Genomic DNA, 18,186 nt, shown 5'->3' on the forward strand with positions numbered 1-18,186 from the left:
TATGTACTGTCGGTAATATACCAAAACTCAGCATAAAGCAAAACAATAAAAAATAAAACAGCTTTAGTGTTCTCATGAGGGCGGGGTATCAAGGACTGAACAATAGTATTATTTGACAATTTAACATAAAATTTCAATTCTCAGGTGTTCTTTATCTAGGTGTTTCTTGGTGTTTAGTATCTTCTATTCCTCCGGGCTGTAAGCTGTAAGTCAGTGCTTAGTGCTGGTGAGATCGTTCCATCCAATCTAGGAGAATATCTATTTCACCAATGGCTTTAACAACAGCTGCATTTAGATCCAACTGAAAAAGGAGAGAGGTTTATTAAATAATATGAGGCACAAGGGCCGAAATTGCCCACAGCTGGACACGCACCCCATTTCTAGTGTTTTTACCACTGCGGTGGATGAAGTGGCCTCTTGAGCGAAATGTAGTCACTCATAATGGGGTGGAAGTGCGGCGATGAGCACACTAGAGGGGTGGAAGTTGGGCCAGGGAGTAGTGTCCGCCGCTGTCAGTCAGCAGCGTAGCGCTGATAATGTCATAATACCGTCCTGTCACCATGGCTCGCCCCTTCACTTAAAGGGAAGAGCATGCACAATTTTTAAAGTTCGGTCCACCGAGCCACCAGGGAGGGTTTCGGCCGGACCAGTGGCCTGCCACCCAAGAGGGGGTTCCAGGATGCGTGTTGGTGGCCCGGTTGAACCCGGGGGGCATAATTGTCAGCCCGACATGGCAGTCGGCCGGAAAAAAACATATGGCGGCTGAAGTAGTGCACCTTCCCCTTTAATGGGAGCCACACCGCCATTTCAGAAGGGTACAGCCTCGCTGCACCGTCTGAGAAAAGCAGGTTTTGGCACTGCCCGGCAGGAGAAAGATTTTCCCAGTCAAATTTCACCATTAGTGGCAGGGGGTGGGAACATCAGCAGTGCGCAATCTAATGACACACTTAGGACGGATCGGCAGAGCGGAGCGGTGGTGGGGGAGCGGGTCACCGCCGGGATACTGCAGGAGTGGAATTTTGCTAATGGCGGCCATTACACTAATTTCTGGTGTTAACAGGCCTTCAGGAAAGGGGCAATTTTGGCCCCACAAGCTCCAGGCATCATAACAACTCAAGGGAGACAACTTCCCCTTTTCTCCACTCTAAGTTTCCCTCTGCTGCATTTCCACCTTCAGTGTGGAGGGTCAGATAGTATTGGCCATGGATTCTCACTGTCCATGGATATTGCCAGGCCTACTGTCAACCCTGCTGTGGATTGCTTAACAAAAGCTGTAGCCTGAACGTTCTCTTAGAATGGAGTCTTCTGTGGGGACTGAGAGGAGGGCAAGTGAGACAGCAACATTGGTCGCAGGTGGATTCTGTTCAATGATGCATGTACAGTGATCAGTGCTACACCATGGAAACCAAATATTCTCTTTGTTACAGCAATGAAATGAAAGAGGTGTGATCAATATACCTGTTGAAAGGTACTTTGAATCTCCTGCATCCTAACTCTGGATTCTTCTCCACAATGGCACTTCATCTCTGTATGCTGCCCAATAAAGAAAGCAACAGTGAGAGAAAGACCTACAGACTGCAGTGTTTAATCAAAGAACCGTTCAGAGCACAATAGTTGGCACAGAATCATGTTACAACATTACAAATAATCTTGAAACTCCGTCTAAAATTGTCGTTATGCATAATAAACAGTTAAAAACAAGCGAGGTTTCTTCCGGCCTGGTGACTTACACATTGCCGGAGATTTGTCTTGATGCTCAGGAAGGAGTTGGCTATACTGTGGGTCCTCCTCTCGATGAGGGAGCTGGATGTGGTGTAGTGTTTGAAGACAGTCCTCACGTAGAATCCCAACATATGGCGCAGAAAACAGCATCTTTCGTCTGCCTGGAAATAAAAGCACGGGCAGTCGGGTGAGGGGAGTAGGTGGAAGCAGCTGGCCCTCGATTTACAGCTCTCTCATTCTACAGGCCAGGATCGAATTTAGACACTAGTTTACAAATGTGCTGGAGGCAACATAGGTAACCATTCAGTAATCCTAAGACAATTAATGTCACAAAATTGACCGGATAATAAAGTACACGAGCCCATTCGCCTGTGCAACAAATGGATGGTGTGTATTTTAATTAGTAGCATTATTAAGCAGGACACACTCGTGTTTACAGTGTCAGCTGTGGCCCAGTGGGTAGCACCCTCGCCTCTGAGTCAGAAGGTTATGGGTTCAAGTCCCTCTCCAGAAACTTGAGCACATAAATGTGGTGTGAAAGGCGCTATATAAATGCAAGTCTTTCGTTCTTTTAATCTCTGCTACCCCAATTTGGGTCAACGTGGAATCTTTTGGAATCGAGAATCTCACAAATTGATATTCACATGTAAACCTGTTGCGTAATCTGCTAATATTCAGTGACACAGTCACCATTTATATTAACTTGCGTCCTTTACAGGGATAACTTGAGCGGCAGCTTCCTGGGTGAATTGAGCGGAGCCAGAAGGTGCTGTACCTGAATGCCATGGAATGTAGATTTGGTTAGAAGCCTCACATCATCAGCTGCATCTTCCGATTGCTGCCGAGACAAAATTACAAGAGACATCTTTTAATATATTTTCCAAATATTTCGTGGCGGACAATCGCGCAGCAACGGATCTGATCAGGGCGAGGGAGATAGGTCAGTACTCACGATTGCCTGTTTGATTTCTGAGAATGCCTGTTGGATTGCGGGTATGTTCGCGGTTACCGAGCATTGTCCGAAATGCAATCTCTTGGTTTGAGCAGCGAGGGGCTGAGAGGTGAGAAGAACCGCCAGGAAGAAGCAAGCACCAGGAACTTTCATCGTTATAAGCAGCAGGACATCTACATCAACAATCAATAACCACAAGGTTCAGTGTTTGGATCATAAACATACCATCAGATGCAAAAAGAGACTTTATTCAACAAGAATGCTTACAGCACCATGAATGTAAATCATTTGAAACAGGACAAACTCTTCAGTCGGTTTGTTCAATGTTTCAGTTACACAATTGCTTTGTTGATAATTACAGTGACTTTAATATCCGAGAATTAATGAAAGTCTTTATTTATAAATATATTGTACAGAATCGAATGCTCTATTTTTATATCATGGATTTCTCATTAATGCCGGTGAATATTTAGAGTCATCAATTAATCCATGAAATGCTTATAACATTTGGAATATCCCCCGTGTGAATGTTGAGTTTGAATATCCGTTCATTGCTTGCACTGACAATGAACACTTCATGGATTCTAATCAAACTCTATCATCCTCTCAATTTGGTTTCCATTCTGCAGTAACTCGGTGTTCTACTTGGACAACAAGAAATAGTTGCAGCACGGAATTAGAGCAAAAATTGTATTTATCTATAAAATTGTATTTATGTAGCGCCTGTCACATCCCAAAGCACTTTGTAACCAAAAGCCTTCTTCTGAAGTTATTATTAAGGCAAATCATTAATATATCAAATAATGTCATATTTGCTCCCAGCCTGAAGCGGATGGGCTGTCGCCCCTCTGCACATTTTATTCAACTGAAGCGTTTTATTTCAGTATATCTCACAAGTTAAGCCCACGGCACACAACATCTAGCCGAAAAATCCTATCTTAAAATTGCCTGATATCTTGCACTCTGAAAGAATCCGATGTGTATTGTGTACCAGAGGAGCACTGACCCCGGATAGAGTGGAGCTTACCTGAGTGTGCTGGAACTTGCTGTTTGCTCGCCTTCTTCAGGTGTGCTGGTCTCTGCCCCGTTTGCCGCCTTTAAATACACCTGCCCAGCAGAGCGGGGATTTCTCCGGCTCCTCGCACACAGGTAAGAATGCCCTCGGGCGTGCAAATTTTATTTCCTGTAACTTGCGTAATATTGTGTTTGATTCCAGCTGCTGTGGTTTACCGTGCGCCTGAAACTGACATCACGATCTTGAATTTACAGCAACTCTCTTTTTAAGCAATTTCACTTCCCTCTTAAATGTGTGACCAGGGTTAGAAATAAGCAGATAGAAACTGGAGGCAGGAGCTTGAACATGTTCTGAACAACTCCAGCAACTTACACTTATATAGCACATTGACATAGGAATATAGGATAATAGATTCTACACCTTATCTCTCAATCACCTACTCCCTCCAATATCTCTAAAGGTCTCCCTGTAATGTCACTGCACCATCTCCTTTCACTGCATCTCTGGTAGTTTGTTCCACGATCACCACCCTCAGCAAAAAGTCATCCATTCATTCACTGGCCTAGACACTGCTGGCAAGGAGCATCTCTCAGTGAGCGGCGTTAACTGGACGTTTTAACCTCACCCTTCAGATCGCACGACATCCGTGCCGCAAATTGCTGGAAACGCGAATTGACAATGGCGTAGTGATGTCAACGTTGCATCTGGGACCTCATGAACATAAGAACATAAGAAATAGGAACAGGAGTAGGCCATCTGGCCCCTCGAGCCTGCTCCGCCATTTAATAAGATCATGGCTGATCCGATCTTGGACTCAGCTCCACTTCCCTGCCTGCTCCCCATAACCCTTTATTCCCTTATCGCTCAAAAATCTGTCTGTCTCCACCTTAAATATTTTCAATGAACGTCATGCCCAATGCTTTATCTCCTTAACGAATGAATTTTTTGTCTCATCTACTCCTGTGAAGAGCCTTGGGATGTTTTACTATGTTAAAGGCATTATATAAATACAAGTCGTTGTTGTTGTTGTTGAAAAAAAAGGATAAGGAAGAAATAGAGCGACCAGTGGACAAGAAAATAGGGCGAATTAGAATTTTAGGAATATGAAATTTGAGCCATTCCGTAGGCCTCATGGCTCGAGAATGTTGTCTATTTTGCACACCTCGCCTGCAATTCACTCATAACTTCTCAAACCCAATATACTAACTCTCGAACACAATTGAGTTACAGTTTCCTCTTTTGCTTATTTTATTGATTTTTTTTCTCTCCAGGTTTGTTCTGGAATCTCCAGGAATTAAACATTAATCTATTTCGAAGAAGGACAGAGAAGTTATCCCTGGTATTGTGGTCATAATTTGTCCCTCATTCACTGTATAGGGTATTGGTAAGGCTGCACCTGGAGCACTGCATGCAGTTTTGGTCACCTTACTTAAGGAAGGATATACTGGCTTTGGAGGGGGTACAGAGATGATTCACTCGGCTGATTCCGGAGATGAGGGGGTTACCTTATGATGATAGATTGAGTAGACTGGGTCTTTACTCGTTGGAGTTCAGAAGGATGAAGGGTGATCTTATAGAAACATTTAAAATAATGAAAGGGATAGACAAGATAGAGGCGGCGAGGTTGTTTCCACTGGTCGGGGAAACTAGAACTAGGGGGCACAGCCTCAAAATACGGGGGAGCCAATTTAAAACTGAGTTGAGAAAGAATTTCTTCTCCCAGAGGGTTGTGAATCTGTGGAATTCTCTGCCCAAGGAAGCAGTTGAGGCTGGCTCATTGAATGTATTCAAGTCACAGATAGATAGATTTTTAACCAATAAGGGAATTAAGGGTTATGGGGAGCGGGCGGGTAAGTGGAGCTGAGTCCACGGCCAGATCAGCCATGATCTTATTGAATGGCGGAGCAGGCTCGAGGGGCTAGATGGCCTACTCCTGTTCCTAATTCTTATGTTCTTATGTTCTTATGTTAAAACAGATTATCTGGCCTTTATCACATTACTGTTTGTGGGAGCTTGCTGTGCGCAAATTGGCAGCTGTGTTTCCCACATTACAAAAGTGACTACACTCAAAATGAATTGGTCGTAAAGCGCTTTGAGATGTCCGGTGGTAGTGAAAGGCACTATAGAAATGCAAGTCTTTCTTTCTTTTTTAAATACCATGGGGGAGTAATCATGGGTAGCGCCCTATTTGGGGCTGGTAACAGCTGCGTGGTGGGATTTCCCGCGCTAGGTGCGGAAGTCCCATCCTCCGGCCTGTATTCAGGTTACCACCCCTGGGAGCAAGTGGAGCGCAAAATAACCCACTCCACTTGCTGTGTGGGGCGCGAGCAGGGTGGACGGAATCCGAGAGGAGCGCAGCACTACGCGGTGGGACATCTAGAAATGCTTTATTTAAGGGGAGGGCGAAGCTGTCGACCCAACGGTTCCTTACCTGAACCACCGGGAAGTGAGGTGCCATAGTATCAGCCCGGCACTCCTGCAGAGTGCATAATCGCGGCCCAGACTCCGTGCACCACGATGCAATGGGCCGTGGACTGGTAAGTAGGCAGATATTTTTAGTTGAAGCGTCACCTTCCCTTTAACTAGTGCCCCGCGAGCGGCCTACAGCTCGGTAGGCGTGTCCTGAAGCTGCCACTGGCATCACCCGGCGCAGCTATAGGGGGCACTCCAGAATTTTCACTGCGCACGGTGATGACGTCAGCATTGTTGGCGCAGCGGAGTGGGGCGCTACCGGTTACAACCACCACTAAACTCCTGCGGAATTGAGTGGGAACTGTTAGTGGCGCCGTGCCCGGGCGAAAAATCATATGCGCTCAGTTAGCACCCCTGGGGACGGTATCAGGAGGCGCAAACGACAAGAATTTCTCCCCCCTAGTGCCTACTTAGTTTTACTATCAAACCTAGTACCCATTGAATCACCCCAACTCTTGCTTTATTTAAACCACTGGCCTAATCAAAATCTGACCCGATTAACATATACTGCTATTTAAATGTGCATGCGGAAGAACAAGCGTGCATTTATATAGCACCAGGGCATCCCAAGACGCTTCGTAGCCAATGAAATACTTTTGAAGTGTGGTCACTACTGTAATGAAGGGAAATGTGGCAGCCAATTTTCACACAGCAGGGTCCCAGAAACAACAAGAGATAAATGATTGGATAATCTATTGGTGGAGAAATAAATGTTGGACGGGATAGCTGTCTGAGAATCTTTATTTGTAAGTACCATGTGATTGACAATATATCACCATTCAACCAAGCAGGTAAATGCCACACAATTCAACAAATCCCTAAACTAAATCATTTAAGGATAATTCAAACTTAATATGAATGTGTGTGCGTATCACATCTCTTTCTATCTACATAAATACAACACTAATGTCACGGAGGCTGTGGCAGGAAAATACTAACCTATACATTTTCTTAACATGTGTAGAAGTCCCATCCTACTTTCAAAGTATGTTGCACACAATAGAAGTAAATGACCCTGTACATAATGTAACCTACCCAACTTACTGTCTCCTGGGCCTCTTCCGCTTTGTAGCAACCCAATGGCATATTATATTGAAGTGATCACAGGCAGCCCGCCCCACCTCTCACAACATCTCATTACTTTGGGTTGAATCACAATCTGCACCGCCCCCCAAAATCAAATAATCATGGAGGTTAGTCCAAGAGCAAATCTCCACAAATATATGATTGTAAGTTACATAAGTGTAGAACTTGGTTAAAGGAGCTATATAAATACAAGTTGTTGTGATTGTTGTTAGATGTCAGGAGGCACAACTTGTTGCAGAGTTGTCTACCTCCGGAACAGGTTGCCCAACGAGTGAAGGAATATTGTAACCATTCAACTGCAAGCTGGATGACATCCTGCGTGTGATCAATATAACTACATGTACAAGGCAGGTGGGTACTGGGGGATGTGTTTTTAATCACCGTGGTTTCCTGCAATTTGTTCGATTGCTTCAGGGGGTCACAGAGGAATTTTTTAGGTTTTTCTCCCCAAATTGACCTAAGGTTTTGTATCTTTTTTTTGTCTCTCTTAGGAGATCGCGTGGTGGGGGCAGGGTGGTTGGGGATCATGACGGGCAGAAGTTACACTCGGAGAGTATAGGATAGTCTCGATGGTTGAGCAGGTCTTTTCCTGGCCTGCATTTTTGTATGTTCATAAATTACGTTTCAGTCAAAACAACATCAGGCAAGAGAATTGTGGGTAAGCCATAATGTAACAGGAATGCTATATACCTGAAAAGAAATAACTGGAACGGTAAATTAATCGGAATAAAAAAGCTAGCATCAGTAATGGCGACCATGAAAGCAAAGTTATACCCAGCCCAATTGACCCTGCAAAGTCATCCTCGCTAATATCTGGGGACCTGTGCCAAAATTGGTAGCGCTGTCCCACGGAATAGACCATCCCCATACTCACAGAATCTTACCTTTCAGCCAATGTCCGAGACTCGTCCATCACTATTCCCGGGTATGTCTTGTCCCACCGGCAATGGATCAGATCAAAGCTCTGCAGTCCTTACACATCCATTCATGAATGGTGGTGGACAATTAAACAACCAATGGGAGATGAAGGCTCCATGAACATCCGCATCCTCAATGATGGTAGAGCTCGGCAAGTGAGTGCAAAAGACAAGGCTGAAGCATTTGCAACCACCTTCAGCCAGAAGTGCTGAGTGGACGATCCATCTCGACCTCCTCCTGAGGTCCCCATCATCACAGAAACCACTCTTCAGCCAATTCAATTCACTCCACGTGGTCAGGAAACAGCTGGATACAACAAAGGCTATAGGCCCGGACAACATACCGGCTGTCGTGCTGAAGACTTGTGCTCCAGACCTAGCTACACCTCTAGCCAAGCTGTTCCAGTACAGCTACAACACTGGCATCTACCAACAAAGTGGAAAATTTGTATGTCCTGTCTGCAAAAAGCAGGACAAATCCAAGCAATGCCAACAATCTCCCCATCAGAGTGCACCTTTTAATTCTGACTAAACAGACAAGTTTGTAGCATGTTTTTGTACAGTTACAGACATCTGCTCAATTATCAGCAAAGTAATGGAAGTAATGCTCCCACTAAGCTACGGTCTGAAGGTCCTGCACGGGTCGCTCAGGCGCTTTTCACTGTAAATAACCATGCATGCATGAAAAATTGAATGGGCCATGCAGCCAAGTAAAGGGCCCGTGCACCAAAAGAACATTACACGGGACATTGGATGGAAGGTGTCATCAACAGTGCTATTAAGCAGCATTTACTCACCAATAACCTGCTTACCAATGCTCAATTCGGTTTCTGCCAGGACTACTCAGGATCTAGACCTGATCACAGCCTTGGACCAAACATGGACAAAAGAGCTGAATTCTAGAGGTGAGGTGAGAGTGACTGCCCTTGTCATCAAGGCAGCATTTGACCGCGTGTAGCATCAAGGAGCCCGAGTAAAACTGAAATCAATGGAAATCAGGGGGGAAACTCTCCACTGGCTGGAGTCATACCTAACACAAAGGAAGATGGTTGCGGTTGTTGGAGGTCAATTATCTCAGCCCCAGTACATCGCTTCAGGAGTTCCTCAGGGCAGTGTCCTGGACCCAACCATCTTCAACTGCTTCATCAATGACCTTCCCTCCATTATAAGGTCAGAAGTGGGGATGTTCGCTGATGATTGCTCAGTGTTCAATGCCATTCGCAACTCCTCAGATAATGACGACATTCAGGCTTGGGCTGATAAGTGGCAAGTTACATTCACACCACACAAGTGCCAGGCAATGGCTATCTCCAACAAGTGAGATTCTAACCACCGCCCTTTGACATTCAACGAGTTACCATTGTCGAATCCCCCACCATCAACATCCTGGGGCTCACCGCTGATGAGAAACTTAACTGGACCATCCACATAAATACTGTGGTCACAAGAGCAGGTCAGGGGCTGGGTATTCTGTGGCAAGTGACTCACCTCCCAACTGCCCAAAGCTTTTCTACATCTACAAGGCACAAGTCAGGAGTGTGATGGAATACTCCCCACTTGCCTGGTTGAGTGCAGCTCCAACAACACTCAAGAAGCTCGACACCATCCGGGACAAAGCAGCCCGTTTGATTGGCACCCCATCCACCACCTTAAACATTCAGTCCCTGCATCACTGGTGCATCATGGCTGCAGTGTATACCATCTACAAGATGCAGTGCAGCAACTCACCAAGGCTCCTTCGATCGCACCTCCCAAACCCGCGACCCCCACCACCCAGAAGGACAAGGGCAGCTGCACATGGAACATCACCACCTGTAAGATCCCCTCCAAGTTACACACCATCCTGTTTTGGAAATATATCACCGTTCCTTCATCATCGCTGGGTCAAAATCCTGGAACTCTCTCCCTAACAGCATTGTGGGAGAACCTTCACCACACGGACTGCAGCGATTCAAGAAGATGGCTCACCACCACCTTCTCAAGGGCAATAAATGGTGGCCTTGCCAGCGACGCCCACGTGCTATGAATGAATAAAAAAAATTTTTTGAATATCACCAAGAACAATAGTTCACTTCTGACCTTTGTTGGAGTCTCTCTGTCCTGTCTATACTCTCTGATCACCACCCAACGGATCAAGACTGGCTGAAGAATACTTCAAAATTGATTTTGTCAATTGAAGTTTAAGCATGTATCTCTTAAACTCAATTAGAACTGCAAATGAAACATGTAATGAAACAAAATCAGAATTGAATGGCTTGGGCACTCCCTTGGGTGGATGTCATGGATATACACTCTATATAATGGGAAATTGTGGGGCAGAAGTTGGTAGGCATTGCATCCATTTTAGGGTGTAGAAAGGGCACAAAGCATACCAGTTTAGCAGTGGGACTGCCTACGCCCAATCTGCATAGGCGATGGTCCCACTGCTAAATTCATGGTTTAAGATTCAGGATCACAGGTCACACACAGATACCCAAAGGGTCTTAGGAGTTATAAGGCAATTTATTAAGGAACCGATAGTTCAAATATAGTCAAAAACAACACACAATCAGGATAGGCATAGTAGACATACGACCGTGACAAATAGTTCTTATTGGTCCTGATTGGACAGACGGCTGGTGGCACGAACAGTTCTTATCTTCACCGTCTGCCCTGAAACGCCTTCTGGGTCTTTCATTTATTCTCTTTTTAGGGATGGGCCATGTGTAGGCTATGGACAGGACCATTTAACCGATGATATGTCGGGTTCTTTGTCTCAACTCTTGGGTGAAACCCTCCTCTTCACATCCTCCCAAGGTTGGAGTCAGACAGGCCGTTCTCAGCCTTCAGATGTTTGGAGCCACCTGTTATCAGTTATTTATGTTCATGCTGTTCAAGCCGCTTTAGCGATTGTACCCTGGAATTAATCCTCAATTCTAACCCCAGTCTGAAGAGACTTTTTGGTCTCAAGTTATTTCTTCCAATTCACAATTTCTTACAGTGGGTTCTTTTTGTAGACTCGCTGATGGAGGCCTAAAACAGGCAATAGGCCCCTTAATTATGTTAATTAGGATTAAATTGGTCACTGATTTCCGTCGATCCTCAGGACCTTGGTTCGGGCGTGCGCCTACTGCGCAGTGCCAAGCCTGGACCCAAAATCAGGCCCAGACCAAAATATGCCCATGTCTCAAACAACTTACACCATTTTCTGTGAGTGAACTTTGTTTTTAAATCTCATATAAGAACATAAAACCATAGAACATAAGAAATAGAAGCGGGAGTAGGCCATCCGTCCCCTGGAGCCTGCTCCGCCATTCACTAAGATCATGGCTGATCTCCGACCTTTCCATTTCCCCGATCCCCATATCCCCATATAAATCGTGACAGAGAGAAAGAAAGAAATGCCATCATAGAACAGTTCTTTAACGTGGACAATGATTGTTATAGGAATGTAGGAAAGATTATCTTTGAAAGATGGGAGTGCACTAAAAATTAAATTATTGTTTTTTTAATGAGCTCCTATTGGAGGAATCTGTTCTGTATCTGAAAATTAGTGCTTTGGTGATTGAACCTTTTCTCTGTGTGTCAGCAAATGTACAATTATTGAGAAACATCTTCCATCACTTCACACCTGAAGGTAGAACTCTTCACATTTATAACTGGAACATTGAGTTACATCGGGGGCTAAATTGCCCTGCGCCTGGCTTGGGGCACACAATTTGAATTAAGTGAAGATTTAGCTCTCGGCGAGATGGGACGCTAAATCTTGTTGAATTGGGCACTTAGAAAGAGAAAAGGTTGTGGGGCGGTATCGGAGGTGGGAATGGCCTCCGCGGGGCGCTGCTGGGTATTAGGGGGGCGCGACGCTCAGCGCCACGCTGATGCGTCACAACGTCCCTCCCCTTCTTTCAAAGGGGAGGGCCACTGCAAACTCTGCAGCCACTTTTGTGGCGCCCACTGGGCCATCAGAGAGGGTTTCGGAACCCAACAGGGAGCGCGGGGCTACACGTTGGCGGCCCGGCCCAACCAGCGGTTGCCATTGTCGGGCCGACTACAAAGTCGGCCGACAAAAAAAAAGATGGTGGCCGCGGCGCAAGTCCCTCCCCTTTAAGGGCGGCCGGGGGCCCCAGCCATGATAGATTTGTGCCCCGTGAACCTCATGCCCCACGCCTCACTCCAAACTCTCGCCCCGCGAACTTGTCGTTGGTATCGACCCACGCCAACCTCGCGTCCCACGGGGCAATTTCCCCCACAGGCTGCAAAGGGGTGATGCGGGGCGATAAGGGGTCGGCACGCCCGGCGATTATGTCATCGCTATGTGCAACCCCGCCCGGGGCCAAAAGTACGGGGCGCGGTGCAAACCCATGTTCACCTACAGAATCCCAGGGGTAATTCCGTACCCGGTCGATAAAAAATTACCGTCCCGTTAGCGCCTCCCGGAACGTCCTCCTCTCCCCTCATGTGCTAATCTAGTTTTCCCTTGAATGCCTCAATGCTATTTGCCTCAACTACTCCTTGTGGTAGCACATTCCGCATTCTTACCACTCTCTGGGTAAAGAAGTTTCTCTTGAATGCCCTATTGGATTTATTAGTGCCTATCTTATATTTATGGCCAATGTGCCCTGTAATTTGGTTTGGCCCTGAGCGGCCCCTTTAAGGGGCTGTGCGGACCATTCACAATGCCGCGCGTGCACCATTTTTACATTGAAATGCCAGCAAACCGGCTGTTCAGGTCCCCCGGAGCAGCACGCAGCCACTCACCTTACAGGGAACACTGTTTATGGTCCCTGGTTTTTGACTCCCCTACAAATGGAAACATCTTCTCTATGTCTACCCTATCAAACCCCTTCATCATTTTAAAGACGTCTATCAGGTCACCTTTCAGAGCCACAGCCCGTTCAGTCTTTCCTGATAGTTATAACCTCTAAGTTCTGAAATCATTCTTGTAAATCTTTGTTGCACCTTCTGCAATGCCTTTACATCATGTTTATAATATGGAGACCAAAACTGTGCACAGAACTTCAACCTAGGTTCGATACAAGTTTAACATGACTGTCCTGCTTTTCAATTCTATCCCTCTAAAAATGAACCTCGGTGCTTGGTTTGCTTTTTATAGACTTATTAAACTACGTCGCTACTTTTAGTGCTTTGTGTATCTGTACCCCCAGATCGCTTTGCTTCTATACCATATTTAGACTTATTATCCAAGCAGCATGTGACCTCCGTTTTCTTCCTATCAAAACACTTATTGAATATTGAAATTCATTTGCCGATTAAATGCCCATTAAGTTTATTAATGTCTTCCTGTATTTTGTCACACTACTGTGGTATTAACTATACCCCCCAATTTGGTGTCGTCTGCAAATTTAGCAATTGCACTTCCGATCCCGAGTCCAAATCGTTAATGTAAATTCTGAGAAATGTTGGTTTCAGTGCCGATCTCTGTGGAACACCACTTCCTAACTATTGCCAGTCTGGGTAGCTGCTCTTAACCCCTACTCTCTCTACTGTTTTGTAGTCTGTTTGCTGTCCATTCTGTTATCTGTCCTCTAGCTCCTCGGCACAGGCTCGACGGGCCGAATGGCCTTCTTCCGTGCTGTAAACATTTTATGATTCTATGAACTCCACATGTTCTGACCTTAGTCATGAGTCTACTTTATCGAACCATAGACATGAACCCATCACATCTTGAACATAGCCCATTGCACATTGCAAAGGAGGTTCTCCTTTTCTACTGGCCTAGGCAATGCATAATAGAAAACTATGCACTATCTCTGATTATTGTTGATTGAAGAAGAGCAGGGGAGTTATGCCCGGTTTCCTGGCCAATATTTATCCCTCAAACAAAATCACTAAAACAGATTATCTGGTCATTATCACATTACTGTTTGTGGGAGCTTGCTGTGCACAAATTGGCTGCTGTGTTTCCTACATTATAAAGTGGCTACACTTCAAAAAAAGTACTTCATAGGCTGGCCTCCCACATTCTACCCTACATAAACTTGAGGTCAGCCAAAATTCGGCTGCCCGTGTCCTAATTCGCACCAAGTCCCATTCACCCATCACCCCTCTGCTCGCTGACCTACATTGGATCCCGGTAAAGCAATGCCTCGATTTCAAAATTCTCATCCTTCAAATCCCTCCATGGCCTGACCCCTCCCTACCTCTGTAATCTCCTCCAGCCACACAACTCCCCAAGATATCTGCGCTCCTCTAATTCTGCTCTCTTGAGCATCTCTGATTATAATCGCTCAACAAAAATGGGCGTGTCTTCTGTTGCCTAGGCCATAAGCTCTGGAATTCTCTGCCTAAACCTCTCCGCCTCTATCTTTCATTCCTTGTTTAAGACGCTCCTTAAAAGATACATCTTTGATCAAGCTTTTGATCATCTGCCCAATTTCTCCTTATGTGGCTCGGTGTCAAATTTGTTTGTCTTATAATACTATTGTGAAGTGCCTTGGGATGTATTACTACGTTAAAGGCGTTTTATAAATACAAGTTGTTGTTGTTGTTGCAAGACACTTTGGGACATCCGGTGGTCGTGAAAGGCGCTGTATAAATGCAAGTCTTTCTTTCTTTCTGATTATTGTTTATAATCATATAGCCTTTGATAATAGATAAGCCTGGAGTTTCGGCATGATTTCCGCCCAGATAACAGCTTAACCTGGGTGGAATCAAATCAAAAAGAGGAATTTTACACATACGTAAGTTGGTCCCATAATTACTTTACAGCCCAGTATCCGCGACCTTTTACTCTAGTCCAACAGTCCCGCCACCCGAAACTGGGAATGTCCCGAGGTCAGAAAGGCAAGTTTCCACCAATTGCACTGGTTCGGGAGGAGCTTCATCATATTGTGCCTAGTTTCTCAGGCGCGCAGGCGCACGTGGTCACATCCAGCGTTAATCACCTGGACACCCGACAGAGCAGCAACCAGCAGTCAATTGAAATCAATTAAAATGTAAGACCCTGGAGCATTAAATCATTAAATTGATCTGGCCGGCTGCAGCAGAAATCATCGATTATTTAAAAAAGTTGAAGAATGTCCATTTCCTAGCAATTCCACTCCTCTTTGTGATGCTGGAGGATGTCCTATTCCAGTCACGAATCGGTTACGATCAATTGCGCTGATCCGTGGGAGATTTTACATTTGGACATATGCTAATGAGTGGGCGTAACTTTTGAAACATATAAGGTAATGAGGGGGCTCGATAAGATAGATGCAGAGAGGATGTTTCCACTGGTGAGGGAATCTAGATCTAGGGGGCATAGTTTTAGAATGAGGGGTTGCAGAGAGCAAAATTCACCAGAACCCCCCCCCCCCACCCCCCCCCCCCGCCCCCCTTCTTGTTTGGGCTCATTCAAAATAAAATTTAATTTGGGACTATCTACCAAAAAGTTTGGAACTCTAAAGTGCTTATGGAAGAAACTACGAACTTTAATAGAATTATGAACTTTTACAAGACAAATTCAAGCCTGTGGGCGGACCGAGGGAACAAAAGAAGCCCCCTTGATTATTGGAACTGTCTGGGTGTGAGGACTGAGTTAACCTGCCTGGAAGAATGAGTATTTGGAAATCTTCCTCCACAAAAGACATTACCATCATAGTATCACCCAGAGGTGGCTTCCCATCAACATGGGTCTGGACAAACCATTTTCAGCATATCCATCACAAAGAGGCCCAATCCAGCCTGTATGCAAAAGACTAAGCACGAAAGGACATTGCAATTACCAAACTAATTTTTCCATCAGGGAACAGTTTTTCGAAGATCAACCCACCCAAGACATATCAACTTTAACGAGCCCGACATAAATATTACAAAGAAGAACTAAGCCCCCCAAAATTATACAAAGGATTGTGAACAGATTGGGCAGCAAGATTAGAACACTGAAATCGTATAACTGCCCCTGTTTTCAACAGAGGTTAGTGGGGGAGAGAGGTGGTCGCTACTATCTCATCAAGACAAGGAGAGAAACCAACGTGACAGTTGTAAAACTAACTTCTCCAGCCTCGAAGTCCTGAAGGAAGGAAGAACATCACCATCTACCATTAACTATCAAAAGGATTGGCAAGCATAAGTCCCTGCCCTGGAGTCTAACCTAACTAGAATTAGGTATTGGGAGGTGGGAGCTATAATTTTACTGCAACCCCCTTTGAATGTGTAGTGTATGGTACTTTATTAGAGTGATTATAAGTTTGACCTTGTACTTTTCCTTGTCTTGTTCTTTATTAAAGTGATTGTAAGTTTGGCCGTGTATTTTCTAACTAGAGTAATAAGCTTGTATTACTTTGACTGTATCAAAGTTCTTTGCATCAAACCAGTGTCCTCTGCACTTTTGTCAGACCCCCCCAAATAAATCCAGACTGCAGAACCCAAGGGAGGGGGAGCGATTCGAAACCGCTGAAGTTGGTCAGAAGGGAACCTGACCCCCTCATAGAGACCACAACACACCCCAAACACACCCCCCCCCTTACAAAATGGCGACCATGGCATGACTCTGGTACACGGGGTGTGATGTGGAGAGTGCTGGTTTGGGGCAAAGAACCAAAATGGAAGAGAGGATTTCCTCCTATGTGTATAAGACAGTGAATGTAACTAAGGAATGGGTGCTTAGTCTATTGCGCGCTGAGCGTCCGGCTGACGCTGCAGCCCAGTGGACAGCAAGTAAAGATCACAAAGAAGCAGTAGAGAAAGCAATTTGGTTGGTCTGTCTACAGCGACAGGTACAACTGTTAGACAGAATGAATGAAACATTACAGGCAGAGTTATGGGAATGTGCAGAGAACTACCAGGGAAGGGTTATGTCAGAAGAAAAATTATCGGGAGAACTCAGTAAGCTAAAACAGGAAAGGACCCAAATAATGGAAAGGTTTAAAAACAGTCAGGACTATTTTCAATGTCAGGTTACCGAGGCCAAAAGTAATGAAAAGTCACTGAGGGAGGAAAGCACTCGCCTCACCCTACAAGTAAAAGAGCTCCAGGAAAGATTAAAAGATGTGCAAGCAGCTTATAAAGTAGCTAGCACTAATGGGTTTGAATCAGGAGACCACGGTTTAAACCTTGCTCTGTCCAAGGCAAAAGGCATGGTATGCCTAATAAGCCCGGGTACGCCCCAGGTAAAGCTGGAGGAGAAGGAAGAAACTACCCGGCCACTACCTGTAGCACCGGTGACTACACCGGTTCAGCAGCAGGAGGAGCAAATCAGTTGCGGGGCGGACAGGGATAGTGAACCACCACCACCTGTAGCACCGAGTTTCAGCTCGGCTTGGCCGCAGGGAAGAGAGAGAAGCGAGCCAGAACAGGGAGAGCCAGAACCAGGGCCAATGTGCCTGGTCCGGCAACAGAAATTTGGCCCGCCCACCCTTAACGGGGGTCCAGGGCCCCTGGAAAGTCAATTTGTGGTCCCCCACACTCCCCACCAGCTTGGGGCTAGATAAGCCACCTGGGAAAGCGAACTCCAAAGGGAGGCCCCTCGGTTCACTCTGTGGTAGTAGAACAGGGTGCGATGATGCAGAAATGGCAAAGATGCTTCTCCTATCCCTAGACAGCTAACTGTACCAGCGCCTCTCTACTGAGAGCAAAAGAGGACAGAAAACACTTGCTGCCGTCCAGAAAGAGATTTTAGAAGCTACGGGCTGCAATGACAGGAGTCCCTTCTCTAGAATAGAGAAAACAGTGCAGCTCACAGGAGAAACCCCACTGGCCTTCGCAGACCAACTGTGGCCGGTGTACAAAAGCGCCTGTAGTGGGGACATAGACAGAGATTACTTAAACCCGGACGAATTAGCACACTGGCTCCGAAGCCTCGTAGCTAACAGTTTACCCAGAATAAAACCCAAGGCTGAGGCCTGGTCCGACCCCAGAGTTCCCCAAGCCACAGAACAGGGTGTGCTTAGGCAACTGACCCTAGCTTACAGAAACGGCAGAGGGACAGTAGAGCACCAACAAAAGGGAAGGGTTCATGAAATCCGACCGAACCAAGACAAGAGGGAATAGCGCCACGAAGGGGGCAACCCCTCCGATACAAAACGTATCTGCTTTGG

General features: G+C 45.7%; 1 protein-coding gene across 1 annotated transcript; it reads right to left on the reverse strand.

Annotated features, from left to right (window-relative positions):
* Positions 1–217: 217 nt before the first annotated feature.
* Positions 218–2,827, reverse strand: il19l (interleukin 19 like). Its single transcript, XM_070859172.1, has 5 exons — positions 2,675–2,827; positions 2,498–2,560; positions 1,731–1,883; positions 1,459–1,533; positions 218–301 (listed from the first exon to the last, which is right to left on the reverse strand). The coding sequence occupies exons 1-5, from the start codon at positions 2,825–2,827 to the stop codon at positions 218–220; spliced, it is 528 nt and encodes a 175-aa protein (XP_070715273.1).
* Positions 2,828–18,186: the final 15,359 nt, after the last annotated feature.

The sequence above is a fragment of the Pristiophorus japonicus genome, chromosome 17 (assembly GCF_044704955.1).
Source record: "Pristiophorus japonicus isolate sPriJap1 chromosome 17, sPriJap1.hap1, whole genome shotgun sequence".
NCBI lineage: Eukaryota > Metazoa > Chordata > Chondrichthyes > Pristiophoridae > Pristiophorus > Pristiophorus japonicus.

Coding starts and splice junctions, on each gene's coding strand:
- il19l (XM_070859172.1), bottom strand. CDS start 2,827: ATGAAAGTTCCTGGTGCTTGCTTCTTCCTGGCGGTTCTTCTCACCTCT. Junction 2,561..2,674: donor CAGAAATCAAACAGGCAATC/GTGAGTACTGAC, acceptor TTGTCTCGGCAG/CAATCGGAAGATGCAGCTGA. Junction 1,534..1,730: donor AGACAAATCTCCGGCAATGT/GTAAGTCACCAG, acceptor TTTATTGGGCAG/CATACAGAGATGAAGTGCCA.